Source organism: Juglans regia, chromosome 16, assembly GCF_001411555.2.
Source record: "Juglans regia cultivar Chandler chromosome 16, Walnut 2.0, whole genome shotgun sequence".
Lineage (NCBI taxonomy): Eukaryota > Viridiplantae > Streptophyta > Magnoliopsida > Fagales > Juglandaceae > Juglans > Juglans regia.
Genome location: NC_049916.1, coordinates 3,397,022 through 3,410,712, shown reverse-complemented (window position 1 = coordinate 3,410,712; position 13,691 = coordinate 3,397,022). Strand labels below are relative to the sequence as shown.

The 13,691-nt window shown below is 37.3% G+C and overlaps 1 protein-coding gene across 2 annotated transcripts; it reads left to right on the top strand.

Annotated features, from left to right (window-relative positions):
- The first annotated feature begins 6,167 nt into the window (after positions 1-6,167).
- On the top strand, positions 6,168-13,470 carry LOC109012537 (agamous-like MADS-box protein AGL104). Of its 2 annotated transcripts, none has more exons than XM_018994241.2 (12): positions 6,168-6,436; positions 6,888-6,941; positions 7,052-7,078; positions 7,174-7,192; positions 7,363-7,427; positions 7,585-7,612; positions 7,722-7,783; positions 7,886-7,985; positions 8,081-8,131; positions 12,054-12,163; positions 12,507-12,681; positions 13,168-13,470. In XM_018994241.2, exons 1-12 carry the CDS (start codon positions 6,252-6,254, stop codon positions 13,303-13,305), a joined length of 1,014 nt encoding a protein of 337 aa, XP_018849786.1. In that variant the 5' UTR covers positions 6,168-6,251; the 3' UTR covers positions 13,306-13,470. The 2 variants fall into 2 exon arrangements, with proteins under 2 accessions (XP_018849786.1, XP_018849784.1); XM_018994239.2 differs by having other exon boundaries at positions 6,170-6,436; positions 7,366-7,427; positions 13,168-13,450.
- The last annotated feature ends 221 nt before the right edge of the window (positions 13,471-13,691 follow it).

The window sequence follows — 13,691 nt, the reverse complement described above, 5'->3', positions numbered from 1 at the left end:
CAGAAAGAAGATGATCAAAGGTAACAAATTTCGGCTTTGCTCTCGTTGGAAACAAAAATATGGAACAAGAAAAGAAGACAAATCAGAGTTGGGTCTCGGAACTTGGCACAAGCCATATATATGCATGCACACGACGACAAAGTTTGTTTCCTGGCCTGTTGAGAAACATTCTTAATTAATTTAAACTTTGAAATAATTTTTATATGATATTTCAGAAAGTTGGTAAATATATACACTTACTATACATGAATTATATTGTTGTGAAAAACGATGACAATAAAACAAATATAAGCAATAAATAATCAAGCAATCAATCACACGATATAAATTTACGTAGTTCGGCAACGTATCTGCGTCTACGGAATTACAGAGGATTTTATTATATTAAGAAATTACAAGGTACACTATTTAAGGCAATTTTACTGTGTAACACGTCTAGCCATAATGTTCAAAAACATATTTATTGGGTTACACGGTAGAGATTGGTACAAACACTACATCACCATCTGCCTCAAAAAAACTGATATCATCCACCAAAGTGTAATATCCTTTGTCAACATATCAACGGAGTTCTTGCTTCCACAAATCTTCTCAAGTGTCAATTGGCCGTCATCAAGTAGGGATCGAATGAAATGATACCTGATCTGAATATATTTAGTCATGGAATGAAATGCAGGACTTTTGGCAAGGAATATGACACTTTGACTATCGTTGTAGAGAGTGTCCTTCTGATTTTTCTTACCCAACTCCTCCAAAAAACCCTATAGCCAAATCATCTCCTTTGAAGCTTCTGACAAGGTAATATTCTCGGCTTCTATAGTAGACAAAGAGACTGTCTTCTGCAAGTTAGATCCCCAAGACACGACAGTACCACCCAGAGTGTATACAAAACCTGTGGTACTCTTTCTACTATCGATGTCTCCAGCCAAATCAGCATCGACATAACCCTGTACCTCCAGACTCTTTCCAGTGAAACACAAGCACGCTTCTGAGGAGCCTTTCAGGTACCTCATAATCCATTTTACAGCCTCTCAATGTTGTCTTCCTAAGTTGTTCATTATCTACTCACAACTCCCACTGCATGGGCAATATCTAGTCTTGTGCAAACCATAACATACATAAGTGAATAAATAGCTGAGGCATAAGGAACCTTACTCATGTAGTCTTGTTCCTCTTTTGACTTGGGTGATTGATCCTTGCTAAGTTAAAAGTGACTACCCAAGAGTGTGCCAACTGGTTTGGCCTTGTCCATATTGAATATGCTAAGTACCTTTTTTACATATTCTGCCTCTAAAAGTCTCAATGTGCCCTTAACTCTGTCTGTGACAATTCTCATGCCAAGGATATGTTTTGTAGCTCCCAAATCCTTCATTGCAAATTGCTTCTTCAGATTATTAATCTCTTCAATACTGGACCCTACAATGAGCATATAATCCACATATAGTAGTAGAATAATATAGGAGTTATCAAAGTGTTTGACACAACAACAATGGTCTGCTTGACATCTTATGTATCCTGAACTGCATATAAAACTGTCAAACTTCTTGTACCACTGTCTAGGAGCTTGTTTCAAATCATACAAGCTCTTCTTCAATTTACAAACTGAATTCTCCATTCCTTGTACTATGAACCCCTCAGGCTGGTGCATATAGATGTCTTATTCTAGATCCCCATGAAGAAAAGTTGTTTTCACATCTAACTGCTCAAGATGCAAATCTTTTGTAGCCATCATTGCCAGTATTAACATGATGGTCGTAATCTTCACCACAGGAGAGAAGATCTCAGAGTAGTCAATGCCCTTTTTCTACTGAAAACCTTTTATAACAAGTCTTGCCTTGTATCTTTTACTGTCATCATGCTCAGTCTTCACCTGGCACACCAACTTATTGTGCAACGCCTTCTTCCCTGATGGAAGTTCTGTTAACTCCCATGTTTGATTTCCTAACAATGAATCAATCTCATCCTTCTTGGCTAACTCTCACTTACTTGAATTTTCATCTTGCAAGGTTTTCTCATAGTTATGTGGTTCCCCACCATCTGTGAACATAATATAGTTCAAGGTGGGTGAGAATCGTTGCGAGGGTCAAATAGTCCTGGTAGACCTGCGAACTACAACTACAGGTGTGGACAGCTCTGGATCTGACTTCGAAATAATAGGAATGGGTACACTGAGCCCACTCTCTCCGTCACTCACGTCCTTTCATTGCACTGTAACCTCTAGTAAGTCATCTAGACTCACGAACTCAGATTCCTGAGGAGTTGTATCAACTACTGTGATACCCCATATGATATGGATAATGGTAGGTGGTGTATGGGATCCTACATTGCTTGGGAAGGAGAAGTTCTTGCTCTTTATAAGGTTCCAATGGGGCTCCAATTGTATAATTGACTAGTCCTTTTGGAGTATAGGCCATGTGGTTTGGGCCTTCCATTGGGGCGTTACAAATGGTATCAGAGACTATCCCAACCAGAAATGTGGGACTTGAGCCATGCCACCTACAATGGACAGGCCCGACGAGGACGTCGGGAATTTAAGGGGGGTAGATTGTGATACCCCATATGATATGGATAAGGGTAGGTGGTGTATGAGATCCTACATTGCTTGGGAAGGAGAAGTTCTTGCTCTTTATAAGGTTCCAATGGGGCTCCAATTGTATAATTGACTAGTCCTTTTGGAGTATAGGCCATGTGGTTTGGGCCTTCCATTGGGGCGTTACAACTACTGTACTGGACTTGTTCTTGTACATAACTTTCTCATTAAATATCATGTTCCTGCTCCTGATGATTTTTCAACTCTACTTATCCCAAAAGCGATAGCCAAATACCTCATATCCATAACTAATAAAATAATATTTTTTTGACTTTACCTCAAGCTTGCTACGAGCATCAGAGTCAACATGAACATAAGAAACATAACCAAAGATTTTTAGATGAGAAAGTTTAACCTCTTTTATGCTTCAAGCCTCCTCAGGCAATCCACACTTTAATGGGACTAATGGCTCTCGATTTATGAGGTAAACAATAGTGTTAACTGCGTCTGCCCAGAATGTAGGTGGTAGCCTAGCATGCAGCCTCATGCTTCTAGCATGCTCGTTGATGGTTCTGTTCATGCATTCAATAGCACCATTCTATTGTGGGGTCCGGGAATTGTCTTCTCCATTCTGATACCATGAACTACGTAATACTCCTTCAACCCTCCATCAATGTATTCTCTACCGTTGTCAGACCTCAAGCATTTCAGCTTTGGTCTATCTCTGTCTCAATTAGAGCTTTCCACTTTTTGAACACATTAGACATGTTAGATTTTAATTTAAAAAAATAGACTCATATCTTCATGATGTGGTTGTCAAAGAACATGACGTAGTACCGAGAGCCTCCAAGAGAGGACACTGGAGAAGGCCTCCAACAAGTCTGTGTGTACGAGTTTCAGTTTTCTTGGTCTTAGTGCTCTACCACTCTTCAAGAAACTGACATTTTTCTGCTGCCCCAATATACAGCTCTCACACATACTCAAATCAACTGACTTTAGTTCTGGTAGCTTGCCTTTTGACAATAGTCATGTCTTTCTGACTCATATGGCCAAGCCTCCAGTGCCACAACTTTGTGGTGCTCTCTACAACGGTGGCAGCAATGGTGTCACTCAAACTAGTTGTCATGTACAGAGTATCAGTCTTCTTACCCCAACCCAGCACCATTGCTCCTCTAGTAACCTTCCAGGTACTATCTGAGAACACTACTAAATGGCCACAATCGTCAAGCTATCCTACAGAGAAGAGATTTTTCTTCAACTCGGGAATGTGTCTGACTTTTTGCAAGGTCCATGCATTTTTGTTAGCGAGTACAATGTCAACGTCTCCCACTTCCACCACGTTCAGTGCCTCTCCATCAACCAAGTACACCTTCTCGAAGTCACCAGCAACGTAGTTCTGTATGATCTCTCAATGTGAAGAGGTGTGAAAGAAAGTCCCTGAATCCGGTATCCAGTCATCGATCGAGCAGTGAACTACAAGTAGTGGTGCATCCTGTACTTTTTCAGTTACCATGTTTACACTGTCATTCTCCATATTTTTTAGATTTTTACAGTTCCTTTTTACGTGACTAGTCTTGCCACAGTTCCAGCAAGTTGTCTGTTGTCCAGGCCTTGGCTTTCTCTTGCCCATATTCTTTAATTTTGAATCTTTGATCTATCTCTGTTTGAGTTCCTATCGTGTGATCTCCCCCGAGCATCAACATTTAGTGCAGAACTCAACCCTAAGGTCTTGCTAGAATTCCTCCTGTGCACCTCCTTAGCCAAAATCAAATCACGAATATCATCATATTTTAATTTCATCTTTTCGGCAGAATTACTAACAACCATTCTCATGGCTTCCCAAATATTGTTTGACAGTGACGCCAATAGTACCAATGCAGGAATCTCATCATCAAACTCAATTTCAATAGAAGATAATTGGTTGGTGATAGTATTGAACCAATTTAGATGGTGGGCAACAGATGTACATTCTACCATCTTCAGATTGAATAACTTTTTCATTAAATGCACATTGTTATTAGCAGATAGTTTTTCATATATACCTGACAAAGCCATCATGGGATCTATTGTAGTATTCTCCTTTATAACATTATGTGCAACAGATCTCGACAATGTTAGCCGAATAATCCCTAGAACCTGTCGATTTAACAGGCTCTAATCAGCATATTCCATGTTGTTAAGCTTATTCCCCAATAGTGGAAGATGGAGTTTATTCTCATAGAAGTAGTCATCTATCTGCATTCTCTAGTATCCGAAGTTTGTGCCATCAAACTTCTCAATTCTAGATACCTTCACTTCTTCCCCAGCCATTGCTTTTTCTCAAACCTGAACTTGGCTCTGATACCAATTGTTGTGAAAAGCGATGACAATAAAGCAAATATAAGCAAGAAATAATCAAGCAATCAATCACACGACACGAATTTACACAGTTTGACAACATACGACCATAATGTTCAAAACATATTTATAGGGTTACACGGTGAAAACCCTAATTTATAATTTTCTGCGATATTCACTCAAGCGACGTGTCGAGCACGCATCGAGTGAACTCTCTGTCTGGCCTTCGCTCGAACCATTTGTCGAGCGACTAACAAGCGAACTCTCTATCTGGCATTCGCTCTAGCCATCTGTCGAGCGACTAACAAGTGAACTCTCTGTTTGGCCTTCACTCGAGCCATTTGTTGAGCGAGGCTCGAGTGAACTGAGCCAGGCTCCACAAACCCAACATATATATAGGGCAAACGACGATCGAACAGTGAAGGAAAAGCATACAAATTCTCCCTTTTAATACATATATACATACATATGTATGTGTGTATATATATTACAAGTTTCTAATTCTTGGCTTGTACTTGAAACAAAATTGATCATGATGAAACATGTTTGAGATTCTAATGCTCAATTCAATCCATTACAATCATTTAACTTAAAGCTGCAATCTATCATTGGATTGCTTTAAAATGATATTATGCCAAATACAAAAAATATATATATATATATATATTAGACTGGTTTTATGAAAGATTAATTATGAACTTAAAACTTTTTTAAAACTCTATATAATATATGAAATAGGGGACGGTTTTGTGAAATTGAAATTCAGTTTTAATGAAAGGACATGATTATATATGCGCATAATTAGTTAATTGTAATATATAATATAGTTGTAAAAGATTATTCAGTTTGAATACAAGTTGTTAGATCCTCTCTCCTAGTATTCTTTGTAACATTATTTTTACCTATTATTAATTGATACATTATTATCATTGGCTTGAAAAAAGAAATTAAAACCATTTAAATAAACATATATAATTGATCATCTAAAAAAAAAAATACTAATGCCAAAGATCTTTTTTTTTTTTTAATACTAATAATAATTTGACACACTAGGCAGCTCTAGCTAGCCGGAAACACTAAAAAAGAAGGAAAAGAAGAAGGGATAACCATCAAATCCCTCCTGTGACCCTTTCTTTTGTATACATCCTTGAATCTCTCTGTCCTATCTCTCCTCTCACCCATTTATAACCATCTCTCTCAGTCTCTCTCATCAACCCCTTCCTTAAAAGGTTCATGTCCATGCGTTGTGTATTATAGGGCATTGCATGCATATTTATATTTTGTTCCCCAAAAAGAAAACATTGTTTGTTTGTTTTCTCCAAAAAAGAGTCATCGCCTTTTTTTGGTGCATATAAGATATAGGTGACAGATCGATATTCAAGATATGGGTCGTGTAAAACTGGAGATAAAGAGAATAGAAAACAACACGAATCGTCAAGTTACTTTCTCAAAACGTAGAAATGGCCTCATTAAGAAGGCTTATGAGCTCTCAATCCTCTGTGACATTGATATTGCTCTTATCATGTTCTCTCCTTCCGGTCGTCTTAGCCATTTCTCTGGCAAAAGAAGGTAAAAACAAAAAACCAAAATCATTCTTGATCAGCGCAGGCATATATATATATATGCTACATGCACCACCTTTTCTCATGTTCTCATGTTTTTGAATGCTTTTTCTTTTTGCTTTCATTGGCCTTAATTCATATTATATTAATTGTTTATCAACTTAATTTCTTACACCAAATAATTTATATTCACAAAATATAGTTTTAGCTTGGAAAACATGTATACCTAAGGGACTAGAACCCTAAAACCTGTATACCTTGTCCTACCCAATGGATTATAGATAAACCCCTATATTGTAATCTGAATTTTTTGATAATTTTTTGATTAACCATGATTTTAAGCCATGGATGCATGCATGTCTCTGTGAATTTCTGGAGTTCTCTAATATAAGATGCATGGATATGCATGTGCCATGATGATCAATATTTAATTATTTCTCATTTGTCTTGGAAATCAGGATCGAAGATGTTTTTACTCGTTTCATCAATCTTCCTGACCAAGAAAGAGAACAGTATGCTCCTAGAAATTGTCTCATTTAACAATATTGAATTAATTTATTTATTTTTCCCTTAAATTGGCTTGTTAATTTGATTAGTTTATTGATTTATTTGTTTGTTGCAGAGCTGTGGTTGAGAAAGGCAGGCACTGGTACTCTCTCTCACGTCTCTGTCTCTATCTCTGTCTCTGTGTTTTTGTTTGGCCGCAATTTAAATATGTCGTAACTCATTCCTTTCCTTTTGCAGTGACCTCCAAAACAAAGAGGTGAGACAACATTATTTTAAACTTTTCATGTTGATATTGGTAATTTTTTCTTCCCTTTTTTGGGGCAGCGGGTAAGAGTGTCATGCACCTTCTTCTCCTACCCTATTTTACAAGCAAAAAATTAAAATAGAATAAATTATTGATGAAATTCTAGTGTTGCATTATTGCAGCAGTATTTGCTTAGGACCTTACAGAAACTAAGGAGTGAAAATGACATTGCTCTTCAAATTGCCAAGTTTGTCTTCCCCTCTCTCATCATCATGTCTTGATCTATTCTTTGTTTTTCTTTTTAGTCTTGATTAATTTGAGTTATCAAATCATGTTTCCAATTAATGCTTTTCCTCTTTTCTGGATCAATGCTTCAAAAAAAAAAAAAAAAAAAAAAAATGAAGTCCGGCGGCTGTTAACTCTGAGATTGAGGTAATTATAAAGAGATACTGGTTATAGATCTATTTGTCATGATCATCTTAACGAAATTGGGTTTAGTTTTTTGTTTTTTTCTTACTCTGGTTAATCTTTCTCATTCCAGGAACTCCAGCAGGAAATTGGTAGGTTACAGCAACAACTTCAAATGGCTGAAGAACAGATAAGGTCCCTTAATATAATTTGGGAAAAACTTTATAACTTATTGGGATTATCTATATATATATATATGTAGTATTAGTTCATGGAGGCTTAATGTTTTGAATGTAGGTTATATGAGCCTGACCCACTAAAGATCGCATCTATTGGAGAGCTGGAATCCAGTGAGAAAAATCTTCTGGACATCATGACACGAATCATGCAGAGAAAGGTTTACATGAATATTGTTTCTTTAACAACTCTTTTCAATGATTCTAACGTTTGATCTTAACATCATAATAAAAAGTAAACATTTTCTATTTGTAGGAATATCTGTTGAGCAATCATTCGTCTACTTATGATCCATCCAGTATACAGGTATAATATATGAAATAACAATTCTATTTACAAATCTAATTATAGGAGGGTGACAAAAAGCCTTCAATATTTCCTTCTAGGTCTTTTGTTGCTCTCTGCTAGGGTTTCCTAGTTGCCGTTTTCGATGGCTAATGTCAGGGGTCTGCTTGGCCCCTTGACGTTGGTAGGAAGACCTTGGTCTTTTGCAGATTTGGTATCTTAGTCCCCTCAAGCCATTCCTGAGGTGATTGTGTCGTTTAGACAACCGACAATTCTGGAGGATGAAGTATTTGTTCAGTTCTCTAAGGGGGAATTGGATGGATCAGCAGAGCCCTTTCAGTTTGTTGTGGTTTTGAAGTTTCTAAGGCAGAGGCCTTCACTAGATAGGATCAGGGCTTTTATCCGTGGGTGTTGGAATTTATTGAATCAACCAACGGTTTCTGCGATGAGGAAGCCTCGAAATGTTTTTGTTAGGTTTTCTAATGAGAAGGATTTCCTAAAAGCAATGACTCGGGAGAGTTGTGACATTGAAGGAGTTGCTTATTGTATTTTTTATTGGTCTACATATTTCAGTGAGGAGTCAGAACTGGCTATGGTTCTAGTGTGGATTGTGCTTTCTGGCCTTTAATCGAATCTCTATCATAAATATTTTCTTAAAAGTATTACAAAACCTATAGGAACGTATTTGTGGAGGGATAATGCTCCGAGATGTGCAACTCGCATTGATGGTGCTAGGGTTTGCATTTTGATGAATATTTCTTAGGAGCTGATTAAGTCTTTTTGGATTGGTATGCTGAGGAAACCTACGAGTTTTTTTTTCAGGAAGTGGTGTATGAAACCCTACCGGCTTTTTGTGGCCGGATTCAAGGGCATAATCATAAAACATATAGATGAAATGGGCTTCAACAGTTTGAGGTGGACGGAAAAAAAAAAAGGATGTCGGGAAGTCGGGACGTGTTTGGGTTTGGAAAAAATCAGAGGTTTCGTCCAGTAAGGAAGCTCTTCATGGGGAGATAGCTGAAGATGTTTGTTTAGCAGAGGGTGAATTAGTGAATGATAAGGGTCTGTCTGTTGGGGGAGATAATGTGATCGGTCCAGTCGTGGGTGGTGTGATGCATTTTATGGGTGCAAGTTAGAGTGCGAGGCCTGGGATCGTGCATGATCAGCATGGTAGCCAGGAGGAGGAGCACGTTATTACGTGCGCAAATGGTGGTCTGGTGCATGGGAATATTGGTGGGGCCCACAAGGAGGTGGCCTTGCTTAAAGGTGATGTTCTAGCGTGAAGACTTGGAAAAAGGTGGGGCAGAGTCGGTTTCTTTGGTTTTGGTGGCCCAGGTTCCTATGGTGAGACTTGTTTCGGGGGGTCGGGATGGTATAGGGAAGGCCACTCTTGTGAGGGTTGAAGCGGTAGGCGATCTTGAAGAGGGAATGCAGGTTGTTGTTTTTTTTGATAGGGTGAGGAGAAGGCGAGTTCGGAGAATGATGGCGAAAGGGGTCTTCCTCAGTTGGGGAAGGAGAGGGATGGTTCTTCGGATTCAGAACTTGTGAGTTGCAAGGACAGGAAAAAATGGAAGAATATTATGTAGCTCTACTCGGGATCCTAGCAGGCCCTCTCACCTGGACTTATGATAGATAAGATTATGTTCTGGAATGTTCGAGGGCTTGGGACCTCGAAGAGTAGACTTCGGTCTCTCTTGAAGAAGTTTAAACCCAAGGTTCTCATTGTGGCTAAGCATTTTAGGAAGGATAGTAAGATGTTAAGATGGCAAAATATGTTGAGGTTTGATGCCAGTTTTTTGGATGGTGCGCAGGAGGGTAAGTTGTGAATTTTTTGAGAAGCGAAGGTGCAAGTTAGTGTTCTTGGAGCTTCTAATCAACGGGTGACGATGCTGATTTTTTAGAAGCATTTATCCTTGGTGGTTTCAGTTGTGTATGCAAAATGTTTGTATTTGGAGATAAGGTCTCTATGGTCTGACTTGATAGGCTTTAGTTCGCTTGCTCTTTCGTGGGTGGTTTTTGGAGATTTTAATATTATTCGAGAAGATAGTGAGAGAAGGGGTAGTAATCCGAGATTGCCGAGTATAATGGAGGATTTTTATAAGTTTATGGATGCTGGGGGTCTGGTGCAAATTCCTTTCAGTGAGGACAAGTTTTCTTGGTGTAATGGTCATGGCAGGATGGCTAGAAGTTAGGCTCCTTTGAATAGAGCTCTATGTAACTCTAAATGTTTGGATTCTTTTCCGAACAGTTTTCTGAAATACTTGCCTTGTTTGACTTCGGATCACACATCGATGGTTCTTGGTTTGTGATCTGAGTCTTCATTTGCCGAAGCTAAAAATTAAGGAGTGCATGGTTGATAATATTTGGGATGTAGATCTCTCGGTTCAGCTTGTAGAAAGGGAGTTAACGGATAGTATTATATCTTCTATAGGGTGCACGAAGGAAGGCATGGGCATCTTAATTTGGATGGGAAACTCGGAAGGTGAGTTTACTACTTGAAGTGGTTGGGATTATGTTTGAGTAGTGGCTCCAAAAAATCATTGATCGGACTGGATATGGCATGCCACTATACCAAAAAACATTTATGTTGTAATGTGGAAGGCTTTTTCAAATAATCTTAGTGTGGATGAGCGTTTAAGAAAGATTGGCATCCTTGTGGTATCAAAGTGTGAGTGTTGTGGGAAAGGTACTTTCGAAGACTTAGACCCTGTTCTTTATCAGGGTCAAATAGCTGTGGCTATATGGAGAAAATGCTCAAACCTTTTGGACATCCCTTACATTGCTAATAGGACATGGCGAGAGACGGTGAAGGCTTGGTACAAGTGCACGTCAAAGTCTTCTCATGTGGGTAATATGGTCGGGATTATTCCAACTATTGTTACTTGAAACCTTTGGTGTTGGCATTGTATTGCTCGCATGGAAGGAAGGAGGGAATCGATTGATTCTTTGTGGATATTAGTCATATATTGGATTGTTTAGGTTGGAAGCAAGTTAAAGGAGGCTTCTCAATTAGCTTGGCGTTATATGGATATTTTGAGAGAGTTGCAGTTGCCGATTAAGCCTATGAGGAAGAATAATATCATTGTTGTGTCTTGGCAGATACTAAATCAGGGATGGTTCAAGTTGAATGTTGACAGTAATAGTTTAGGAAACCCAAGGGTTTCCGGCGCCGGTGGGGTGTTGCAGTTCGCTTTTGTTGAATTCACTGGGATGGCTTCTAACAATAAAGGCGAGCTGATGGCTTTATTAATTGGTCTTCGCAAATGTAAGGAAGTAGGTATTGCCAATGTTATTCTGGAGTTGGATTAATTACCGGTGGTAAATTGGTTGAGGGAGGGCAAATGTCGTATATGGTATTTGGAGGAGATATTGAGTATGCTGGAGGACATAAACTTTCTGGTTCAACATTTATATTGGAAAAGAAATGTGGTGGCAGATTTTCTTGCCAGGATAGAGAGTAGTGGTTGTGCTAATGTATGGTATTTGCATATGGGTATTCCGTATTTTACGCACTGAGAAAATTGGTTTGCCTTACTTACAAAAGACATAAGTTTTTGGACTATCTTCGGGGCTATAGAGGAGTGTTTTTTTTTTTTTTTTTTTTGCTATTTGAGAGTTACACGAGTTGGATTTCTTGGATATATAGAGGAGTTTTTTTGCTATTTGATTGTAATAAGGTTGCTTTACATGTGTATTTTTATAAGGTATTACTCAGCCAAAATTGAGAGGTTTCGCTTATAAATATTGAAGGATTTTGCCAAATTAAAAAAAAAAAAAAAAAAATCTGATTATGGACGCATTTACAAATCTTATAACATGAGATAGTTTTTTTTTTTTTTTTTTGGAGGGCATCATGAGATAGTTAGTATAGAAACTTGCAAGAACCAAGATTTATTATTAAATTAGTATAATGACACAAGTATTGATTTTTATGAACTAATAGCAAGGGATGCCAACCTCTTTCGAGCATGAAGTTGTGAGTTGGTTGCCCGATGGTGGTCACAACCATGGACAAATGTTTGATGCATCTGCTTCTCTCAATCAATTAATGAGGTAAAGTTGCCACCTTTACACAAGCTAGCTAGCTCTCTCTCTCTCTATATATCTCTTAAATGTCCTTTAAATATTTGAATTATTTTCATATGATTAATCTGATAAGTTCTAATTAAGTTGTCACTTTCAAATTAATGCTTATAATTAATGACAATTGAATCCTTTTTCTGATAGTTTTCTTTATAAAGAAAAGAACAGAGAGCTGTGAATTGAAATAGAGTTGCAACCAAAATACATTTGGCAACAATCCATAATTAATTAATTAACTTGTAATTAAGAATTCTTCCATTCTAACTAATTCGTATTGGCTTTTATGAATTATTTTAAGACTTACATAATACAGGGAGCTATCATCAACAGTGTATGATCCGTTCTCGCAAGGAACCAGCTCAAACACTGATCCTCGAAGCATGAGTACTGACGGAAACCTCACCGCATGGCCTCAAGCCTACAACTCGACTGGGCACCACTCCGCCACCACTAATATCTTGCCACCAACTTCATTCCCTCCAATTCAGGTTTTCTAGCAATTTTAAATTTGCAAGGTGTATATATTAGTTTTTTAATAATAAATCTTACTCTTTTTTAAAACGATTGCATGATCTTTGTGTACTCCACGACTGTATGTAGTATTACTCATATATATATATTTTTTTTGAACCCAAAATATTTTCTACAACCTGAAAAGATATAGACATACTTGTAGACTTAAATCATAAATATTATTACCTATAAATATATATACAAAATATATCATGGTCTATATTTTGTATATATACGTATCTTTTTCAAATTAGAAAAAAATAAATAAATTGAAAAGTTGTAATAAAAGTTATTGCCCAAGGACTTTGAAATTAATTTGTTTTGTAAGAAATCTATATCTTGGGCTTGTGATAGTTTGATTTTAAGTCCATTCACTCGTGATATTTATTTATTTTGTTAACATGATGTGGTGTAAGTGCAAATCTAATTAATGTTACTCAATATATAATTTTCATCACCAGCATGGAATGGTGGGATCAGAGGTGCCGGAGATGATGGCACATCATGATCAGCAAGTGGAGATCCAAATCAATGGTTCGCACGTTCATGTGGATGATGAAGTTGCAAATTTTGAGACCAAATTAAGTCCATCGGCTTGATGGGAAAAATGTTCTTGTTCTTTGTGCTTTTTCCTTTCTTTTTTCTTTAACGAAGGTTTTGTATGATAATTGAGCACATTTTTGGGTGTTCTTATTATGTGTTTAGCCAAACGTATGAAAATAGCTTTTACTCATGCAAACATAATTCCAATTTGTTTGATGAAATTTCAGTTTTTATTCCCTTTTAAAATCAATAGAATTATAGAAGTATTACAGTGGCAAAAAAATCTCACAAAAATAAACGTTAAATTTACAATTTAACATAACACATCAAATCAAATCAGTTTGTAAGTTTACTTTTATTCGATCTCTTTGTGAATAAAGTATTTTTCTAAAATTATCCCACTTTCTATAAAGTACGAAAAATAGTTAAAACTTGCTCTTTG